At 43.8% G+C, this 10,207-nt stretch overlaps 1 protein-coding gene across 1 annotated transcript in view; it reads right to left on the bottom strand.

The window, feature by feature from the left end:
• Positions 1 to 10,207, bottom strand: part of MTHFD1L (methylenetetrahydrofolate dehydrogenase (NADP+ dependent) 1-like) — a 166,596-nt gene that overhangs the window by 116,574 nt on the left and 39,815 nt on the right. Inside the window, exons 12-16 of the mRNA XM_014532123.1 lie at positions 7,355 to 7,491; positions 5,851 to 5,897; positions 4,365 to 4,472; positions 3,202 to 3,276; positions 1,610 to 1,712 (exon numbers count right to left, since the gene is read on the bottom strand). Coding sequence (XP_014387609.1) covers positions 1,610 to 1,712; positions 3,202 to 3,276; positions 4,365 to 4,472; positions 5,851 to 5,897; positions 7,355 to 7,491 — 470 coding nt within the window. The remainder of the gene's footprint in view (positions 1 to 1,609; positions 1,713 to 3,201; positions 3,277 to 4,364; positions 4,473 to 5,850; positions 5,898 to 7,354; positions 7,492 to 10,207) is intronic.

Below are 10,207 nucleotides of genomic sequence, written 5' to 3'. Positions count from 1 at the left end.
GCTAGAAGGACAATTACTATATGATTATGATTCTATCTAATTATTGTGGTTACCTGGGGCTGGTAGAAGGGGAGTTATTGTTGAATGGGTGCAGAGTGTTTGTTGGGGAAGATAAAAATGTTTTGGGTATAGACAGTGGTGATGGTGTAATCACTGTAAGCCTTGTGGATGTATCCAATGGCACTAATTGCACACTAATGAATGGTTAAAATGAGACAGGCATATTTAACCACAATAAAAAAATAAAGGAGTAAAGGGTGTGTGGGGGTGTGAAGTCAATCTGAGTTGCGCAGGCACCAAATCTCATTTTTTTATTGGCTTGTTTGAATTGCACCGATTTGCATTTTGATTGTGAAAACTAGACGAGGTTTAGTGAAAAGCAAATCTATAATGCCAGAAGGGCTGGGATTTCACTAATAATGCATGAGGCTTCAAATAACAAGCTGTCCACACTGACAATGTAGATCGTTTACCAAGTGTACAACCTGACACTGATGGGGGGATGGGGAGGAGGTCCTGGGGGATGAGACGCTGACCTTGCCTCTCAGGCCCACGGCACTAGCCGACCTGCCCACCGTGCCCACCTCCTGTTCCCCGACTCACTGAATTGGGGGATGGGAGAGAAAGCAAGACTATCTACTGAAGGAACCGCAATAGAGCAGGCACCTGATAAAAATGGAGGTGGGCGGAAACGGGGAATGTGGTGGGCAGGTCTCAGATGAACCATGCAGGGAGGACCGGAAGGCCCATCTTCTAACCCTCGGCATCGCCTCGGCCATCAGTGCTACCACCATGTTCCCGTAAGCGTATGTGATCATCTCCACTGCCAGCTCCAGAGGCCTGAGGCCCAGAACACGCATGTGGCCTGCTCAAGGGGAGACACACACTGGGGGCTCCTGACCCCACAGAGGCCTGAGGCCCAGAACACGCATGTGGCCTGCTCAGGGTCACGCACTGAGTTAGTGGCCGGGGGGAGACACACACTGGGGGCTCCTGACCCCATGTGTCATGCTCTTTCCCTCTGTCCCACCCTCACAGAGGGCAGTGCGGGGGAAGGGGGAGGTGTCCCAGCTAAGAGGGGAACGGGAAGGGCGGGACCAGGACGGAGGTCATGGGGAGGCCCCTGTGTTGCATTTGAAGTGTTAGAGAGTATTCCCATAAATGGCTGGAAGCATGCGCTAAACTCAGAGAGAAAATTCAGAACTGAAAATACAGATTTAAGAGCTACTTAGAGTGGTGATAAGAAAAGGAAAGGAAGAACTTAATGTTGTGGATAGAGAGGGCGGGTAAGACACAGACCTTAAAAAAATATAGGACAACAGGCCGTAAGAGATAAAGAAGAAAGTGAAGTAATTTTCCTTGGACACGTGGAAGGCGTGGGAGTGGGTGTGACTGAGCCCTGATGAGCAGTTGGCTGAAGGGGCACAGCCTTTCCTCCTAAACAGGAGGCAGAGATGAGAGATGGGGATGGGATTCTAAATAAATGGAGGAATTAGGGAACACAAGCTGGGCGGACAATGGGAAGAAGGAAGACCGAGCCTTTGCGAAGCTGACTTGGAGGGTGTCAGCTGGGACATGGCCGCCTCCTGACCTGGCGATCAGCACCCACCTCTCTGCCACGTGATGGTGGGGGGGTCGATGTTGAGACGGGCGAATCTGCTCATTTCCTCTTCTGTCAGTGCGCTGGGATCCGTCTTATTTATTCCCAGTTTCTAATGACCAAGAACAAAAAGTGCACTATGTATTAGAAGGAACAGAAAGCAAGATGTAACCAAATGGTCCCTCTTCCTTTATTTTCTCCATGACTAGGAAAGCCTTTTTAAAATCTGAACTGGAACTCTGAGTCAACTGTAGGCGAGGCCAACTCACAGAAATCAGTGCCTGAGACCCAATATCTCCTGTAAGCAGAAGGCAATGATATGTGTAATATACCCTTTAACATGGCAGATCTGAAAATGTAAGGCAGTTGGCAGTACCCAGAGGGCATGTGTCGTCTTGGCCGAGGTTCTGGGCCCCTCTCCCTGGTCACCTTGCTGTGCCCGGAAGGGACATAAACCGCTGGCTGTATGGCTGATGCTCCAGTTCATCTGTTCTTCTTCTCCAATTCAAATACCAATAATTCAAGTAAACTCAATGTCTGTGTCTTCAAAACTAGTTATTTCTAATTCACTGAGAAAGAACCCATTGAAATTGTTAATGCATCTGTCCCTACAAAGGAAGCATGCTGAGACAGTGGCTTTTAATGAAGAAGGATAAAGAAGGCATCTGGACAACATACCATCTATGTTGTAGCTGCAGGGGGGGAGGGGTGTTGTGTGTTATTCTCAGCAAACCCAATGTGGTAAGAAGCAAAGGAGTGAATTTTAAAAACCAATTATTACCAGGCAGTGGCTAAAAATTATACCATTAAAGGTAGTGTCTAGGGCAGTGATGGCGAACCTATGACACGCGTGTCAGAGGTGACACGCGAACTCATTTTTTTGGTTGATTTTTCTTTGTTAAATGGCATTTAAATATATAAAATAAATATCAAAAATATAAGTCTTTGTTTTACTATGGTTGCAAATATCAAAAAATTTCTATATGTGACACGGCACCAGAGTTAAGTTAGGGTTTTTCAAAATGCTGACACGCCGAGCTCAAAAGGTTCGCCATCACTGGTCTAGGGTCTGAAAAAGAGCCAGGGGAAATGAATGTGATTAGTAGGACAAGCAGCAGAGCCCTAGAAAATAGTAATGTGAATAAGAATTAAGATTGCTTAGTATCATGTCAACTGTAATTGACAAGTAAAAAACAACAACAAAATAAATTTAGAAAAAAAAAGATTGCTTAGAATTTTGCTACAACAGAAACTGAAATAGATGAATTTTAAAAGGCTGTGTCTCGTTCCCTAGAAATTAAAGACATTTCACAAGAGAGAAGGGCTCTTGCAGATCCTCGTGCTTGCTGGCTCGGGCACTCCAGGCCGGCAGAGCAGGCCTCTCATTCATCGAGGAGGATTCCGAGGCCCGATTTGTCCACCTGCTGCTTGGTGTGGGATGCAGGTCCCAGGCTTCCAGGTCTGTGCTCTCTGTAGCGTTTAATACCCCAAAGAGTGGCTCAAAACCAAACCCAAACCAGGTTCGAACTTTCTGGCTCTGACGGTTTTTCTGCTTCCTCTGGGATGTTTTCCTTTTAAAGAACCACTCACTGGAAACTTACCTTCAGCCGAGCAAGCTGAATGTGTGAAAATTCTCGAACACCATTCACCGAAGGAACCAGGCGATTGTACAGAGACTAAGAGCACAAAACAGAAATAAAACGCCACAGGAGTTTAAGGGCCAACACTGAACTTGGACAATTCACAGGATACAACAAAGTTCATTACATTTATAACCAAACTGTTTAGATTATAGGCCCTATTAAAATTCTTGGCTACTATAAGCGATGTAGCCTTAAGCTCTGTCATTTTCATAAATCTGCCTCGATCTGACATAATGCACATTGCAAAGAGTTTGCATAAATAGATGTTTCTCCATCTACAGCCTTATAACTATCAAATTAATATTTATCTGAGTTTGGTTTCAATAACTCACTAGAAAGTTACTTTAATTGGCGGTAGCCGGGACCCCTATAAAAGTGCCAGAAACGCCTACTTTTAGCCACGTCCATGTCTATGAGGAATTAGCACCTGGTGCCCTGTCGCTTCCAGGTGTATGGTTTACCTCTCAGACTGCATGCACCTGAAGCCCATCAAGAGGGTGTGAGCTTTTTAAAAATTATTTTCCTTTTTTAATTCATTTTAGAGTGAGAGGAAGGGAGAGGGAGAGATAGAAACATCGATGAGAGAGAAACATTGACTGGCTGTCTCCTGCATGTCCTCTACTGGGGATCGAGCCCACAACCCTGGCATGTGCCCTGATCAGGAACTGAACCTGTGACCTCTTGGTTCATCGGACAAAGCTCAATCACTGAGCCACACAGGCCAGACAAGGGGGTCTGACCTTTAAACAGCACACCTAGGACAGCTGCATGTAACATTAGTCTTAAAAAGCTATCACTCCAACCCCCTTAGTATAGAGGAGAGATTAGACCTACGGACAGAATGAAGGGAAGTGGCACACCAACCACCTTAAAAACTACAGGCTCGTCTCAAAGAATATTTGGCTTAAAAAGTACAACCGACATAACCCTCCCAACAACTTAGCAGTGGTTATAAACTCACTTGAGAATCTGACCAAAGTATAGAACCTATCCCCCAGAAATAAGAACATATATAAATTCACAAAATTTGGACTACAATTTCAGAGAGCTTATAAACTTCTTAAGAATCCAGGAGTCCTAGGACAAGATGCCCCAAACAGCCAACAAGAAACCTTTCTCACCTTGTCAGTTTGAGTGTTTTCATGAAAAATCCTTGCGTCGATGGCAGCAGCCAGCAAGTTATTGGCGGCAGTGATGGCGTGGATATCCCCGGTCAAGTGAAGGTTGAACTACACAGGAAATGAAAACATCTTTCTACTTGTTTTAAACAACCGTGGCAGTATTCAAGGACTTGCTGAATAAATAAAACATTATGCTAATTACATATCCTTATGATAAGCTGAGTCCATAAAACAGCCTAAATCAGAAAATCAATGTCAGCATTTTCCACTTGACAATAAAGAACTCCTGAACAGACTTTCTGTCCCAAATTCTTTCTTTCTCAGGATAAAGGTGAAGGGTTCTGATATCTTAGTGATTGGTTTCCTTATTCTGTTTTCCTTATTTTCATTTTTATGCATTGTTTTGTGTGTTAGAAAATGATATCGTATCAAATATACTTTGGAAGGAGGCAGGGCATGAAATAAACAGCAACAACAGAATAACAGAAAATATGACACAAAGTCTGAGAAACAAAAAAATATATCATTCTCACAACTCTATTAATTCTGGTATTACCTTCTAGTCTTACGTGCATACACAGTCATATGTGTAAAAGTGGCAAACTTATGATTTGCTACCTGCTTTAAAAAAACACCTCATTATTATGTAATAATGTTGTTTATGTACATGTACAGATACAATTTATAGGGGCTGTATAATTGAGAAAAGTACCAAAACTATGCAGTCTCTGGCTTCCAAAAATACATGCAAATAGTTTTTGTTTTTGTTTAAATAATCAACTGCTAATAACCAATGTTTCCAGCAGTGCGGTTATGGGGTTAAAGGACTTGGTGGTCTCCACCACATTGCTGCTTGAAAGGGTGGAAGTGCCACCCGAAAAACACTACCAGTTACTTCAGAAACAAAGCAACTTTGGGCTAAAAAAATAAGTTAATTGATTTGAAAAAGTGGTGTTCTGCTTTAAGTTACATTTCTTGGAAGGTTAACTATTTATATTTTGTATTTAAAGTCTGACTTTGTGACAAAATATATGATCACTAAAAATATGAAAAATTAAATATGTGCAAATATTTTATAATATTTATAATGTGAAGTATTGAGAACATGCCATAATAGTTTATACCTTAGCTTGTAGGCAACACAGGCCTGCTTCCTCTCATCCAGAACCTGAGGCCAGGAGGGTTTGGGGATTCAGAACTTTTTGGAATTTAGAGAAGTGATGTGATGTATGTATAACTTACTTAAAAAACACCCCAAGCAGGGTGTCGGTCAACATCGGTTCATCAAAAACAATATTTCTACAGCAAAATATATGAAGGTTTACACCAACTGCACAGACAAAAATCCATAAACAGACCATAACAATCAAGGCTGGGTTTTGGTTTTCGGGGCCTTCAGGATGCTGGAGTTGAGGACTGTGGGCCTGTGTTTATGGGAGCACAGGAAAAAAAGTGACACACGACACGTGTCCCTTTGAGATCTTACCTCCTCCATGGGGATGACCTGGGCATACCCGCCACCTGCAGCGCCTCCTAAACAACAGAGCGGGCACCGTTTAAAAGGAGTCACCAAGGGCAGCTACACAGAGGAACAGAGCCCCAGGGACACGGCTCCTCACACCCAACGGGGAGTCACCTACCCCCAAGATGAAATAACAGCCAGTGGGAAACATGAACCATTTATCAAAGTAGGACAGGAGGGGGGAAAGCTCACACCACGTCCAACTCTGCAATTTAAGACTTTCGTTTTACTCATTTTAAAAAAGGGTAAAAATAATATTGCAAATGTTATTGCAGCAAACAGGCAGTTTTCTTAATTTATTGTATCTTTGGGGCTATGCTTCATTTAAGTTGCACATGCACTGAAGTATCAAAAAACTTGGCTAAAAAAATCCGCCTGATAAACTCAGACTAACACATTATAAACTTAATTTATCTTAGATGATAACATATAAGATCTGCCATGCTCTTTATCCCTCAAAATTGTAAAGCCATTACATTAAAAAGACTAATTTTTCCCAAAACGATAATGATACCTTCCATGTCCATATCATTTTATAGTTTATCCTGTTTTTTCTATACTGTCTCATTTGGTCCTCACAATAACCGGGTAAAGCTTATGACTTTTTACACTTCTTCAGCCACAGCTCAGAGCGGTTATCACTGGCTAAAGGTCACACAGCAGTAAGAGACCGCCATGAATAAAATCTCGGCCTTCTTGCTCCAAGTCTAGTGTTCATTCCACTGCATGACATTCTATGAGTTATCAGGACTTAATGAATTACTAGTTATTAATATTTACAAGAGTAATATAAATATAATACTGCTAAAAACGACAAAGCGCCAAGAAGAAACGGTAATTAAAGCAATAGATGCTATTGTACAGTGAGCTGGAGAACAATTTCATGATAAATCAATGAAGAGTAGTGAATGGAATGGTGCCAAATATCAGCCCAGCCACCGCCAAAGAGGAATTCCATCACATCTCCGTCCACAGCCAGTTCCAGAGCTGCTCAGGCCCCACACAGCAACTCCGAAAAGGGTGAGGCTTGGGCTCCGACCGGAAGGGTCTCTCGCTGCATGAACGGAAAGACCTTTCGCCGTGGCTGGGATGATAAAACACCAATATAAATAGCAGAATTCCAAAGCCGCTTGGCAAAGAAGTTTCTGGTGAAACAGACTTCCACTACAGGTTGGACTCCTGAGCAAGAGCCTGACCACTGTCCACGGAAACCAAGGGGATCAGCTTCTTGGGCTGGGGGCGCCACTGAACCCCCCACTACAGCGCCCTCTGCAGGAGGACCAACTCGGGGCGACCTCCACCTACAGAGCATGGAGGAGGGGGTGCATGTAGGGATAAAACGCACTAGTTCCTCTGGTAAGTTTTAACTCCACATCTGTTGATGATGTTCTTTTTAGACTTTTCTTTAAGAAAATTCCTACCCCCCAATTTTGCTCTGAAAGATACGCTAGTTGTTTAAATCAAGTACCTTTAACGCCGAAAGTTGGCCCTTGCGAAGGCTGCCTTAGACAGGCAAAGGAGTTGATGTTCAAGTGTGCGGTCAGTGCCTGCACAAGCCCGATGGTAACTGTACTTTTCCCTTCTCCAAGAGGGGTGGGCGTGATCCTGATTTGGGAGGGGGGAAAAAATAATAGTGAATTTAATAATATTTCCTAGACAGCCTATAAAATAAACTTAAGGTACCAAAGCCAAATCAGAGGAGAGAACATACCATTCTAAAGTCACTTAATCAGTTTTCTTGAACCATTATGGTCTACCCATGCCACAGGCCATGCTTAAGTTATTCAAGATACAAACACAACTTTACCAAGAGACCAAAAAAAAAAAAAAGAAGCTATTTGGCAGTGGTGCTCATAACATCAACCTCAAGAAGCCACATAGAACCCTACATCAAATGGTTTCAAAAATTAAGCTCATGTCGCTTCTTGCTGATGGGTAACTTGGCATTTGTTCTTCCAGGGCCATTGACTGGGGACATGATGTGGGCACAGGGGCTACCTCAGTGGTCCGTGAGTGAGTGGGGCACAGCTTAACTCCCTGGATTAGAAGGGATCCTATGTCCCCACTCATCTTCCCTTTTTAGAAATCAGTGCCCAGGGTTGTCCCCGCTGAGTTTGAAAACAAGCGGCAATGGGCGCTCATTGCCCTAGGGCGGCTCATCACTTCTGGACTGACAGCTTTCACAGTGAGGAAGTTCTGTGCCCTCGGGAAGAGATGTCTGCTTCGTGTAGCCTCCTCTCTCCTGGAGTCAGACACACGGAGCCCCATCCCTCCCCTACAACAGCCCCTCAAATAGTTAAAAAGAGTAAGTCCAAAGCTCCTCGGTGCGCTAAGACCACCTGTGCACTGGGGAGCTTACTGTTGGCTACAACACCCAACATCACATCACACGTTCACACATAACATCACAGTATTACGTGATAGGACAGGCGTGCATTACATTCCCATGTGAGGCCCCATAAACCTGTTCCTTACCCTATTCTAACCATTGAGACAAGTTTTTTAAACTGTCATTTGGGCTTGCAATATTGTCTTCTATGAGTCAGATGGTGTGAGTCAGGCTGCCTAGGATACTCGACCACAACAAAACTGATGATCGGGTTCTCTGACTTGCAAAATCTAGTGATGTGACCACGAAGAAGTAATACCCTTAGAGACATCATCCCCAACTATCTCAGACCACCAGAGCCATGCAATCAACCATTCATTCAGCAACTATGTATTAAGTACTACCATGTGCCAGGCTCCTAGTCCCTGGGGATACACTGATGTCCAAGCTGGATTCCATCACTGCCCTCACAGAGCTCATGATGAATGAGACACATGGACAGATAAATCAGCAATTACAGTGAATGGGAAATAGGGCAGTTAAATTGCATTATGAGAGCCCACGGAAGGAGGATCTAACTAGATTTGGAACATCAGGGAAGGTTTCCTGGAGGAAGTAATATCTAAACTGAGACCTGACAAATGACTAAGTACAGCCAGACACAATTGAGAATGGGTTTGGGGTGGTTAATATGCTAGGCTCTGTGTTATAGTCATTGGGTTCATTATTTTTAGTCCCATTTGAAAAATGAGGAAATGGAGGCACAAGGCATTTAAGGAACTTGCCCAAGGTCACACAATTAGAACTGGAAATCAAACCCAGTCAAATATTCTTACCTCACAAGGTTATTATTATTTTTTAAAAATGTATTTTTATTGATTTCAGAAAGGAAGGGAGAGGGAGAGACAGAAACACCAATGATGAGAGAGAATCATTGATGGGCTGCCTCCTTCATGCCCCGCACTGGGGATCGAGCCCACAACTCGGGCATGTGCCCTGACAGGGAATCGAACCATGACCTCCTGGTTCAGAGGTCAACGCTCAACCACCAAGCTACACAGGCTGATTATCACATGGTTATTTTTATGGATAGGAATGGGTAAGATCAGTCAGCGAGTGTGAACAGAGTGAGAAAAAAGATAAAATCAAAACTGTTAAGAAGGTTTTTTTCTCTTAAGGAATAGTCAGAAGAGAGAGCGAAAGGAAGCTAAGAAGGAGCAGTGGAAGAAACCTTGAGGAGCAGCAGGGGAGCAACAGGGAGTCTTGGAAAGAAACCAAGGCAGTGTCGAGTTTGAAGAGGTCTGAAGCCCAGTGAGGACCGAGAAGTAGGTCACTGGATTTAGCATCAAGGAGGTCGCTGGCAGGGAGCGGGTGAGCCAACCTGAGAGGAGCCTGGTGAAGTCCCCCTCAGACTCTCCCCGCCACATGAGACCTGGTCGACACGGAGACTCAAAAGTTAGGAAGGTGTTTATGCTCTGAGTGAACTTTCTGTTTAACTGAGCACTTACTGTTTGCAAAGGGATCGGTGGTTTACTTAAACTTCACACGAAGGATTACATTTTCCGTTCCAAGGATATGCTAACAGAGCTGCTGGAGACAGCCAAGAGCAGACCCGCCCAGAGATGACCTCCTCCAAACTCCAGCTCACCATCCAACTCTTAATTAGAAACACAGGACTGCTTAGCTTTCTGCCAACGATCACAAGTCAGGAGAATCGGAAAGTAGGAAGTATTTATTGGGGGCAATAAAAGGAGAGCTACAATAAAAACTTATGTCACCTCATTGCTGCATATGGCATCAAAATGTGGTTTAACTATTGTCCCCATGTCCTTAGCTCAGATTCCAAGTTATCAGGCTGACATAGAAAACAAGCACCATGTCAACCTACTTTCTTTTTCTATAGGAGCTAAGGGTTTATGGAGACAGAACTGTGATTTTTGTTCAGTATTTTCCTCAATTCCCCCAGCTGACTGGTCTGGAGGCTCCCTCTAA

The sequence above is a fragment of the Myotis brandtii genome, unplaced genomic scaffold, assembly GCF_000412655.1.
Source record: "Myotis brandtii unplaced genomic scaffold, ASM41265v1 scaffold847, whole genome shotgun sequence".
Taxonomy (NCBI): Eukaryota; Metazoa; Chordata; class Mammalia; order Chiroptera; family Vespertilionidae; genus Myotis; species Myotis brandtii.
This window is presented reverse-complemented; position numbering and strand designations above follow the sequence as displayed.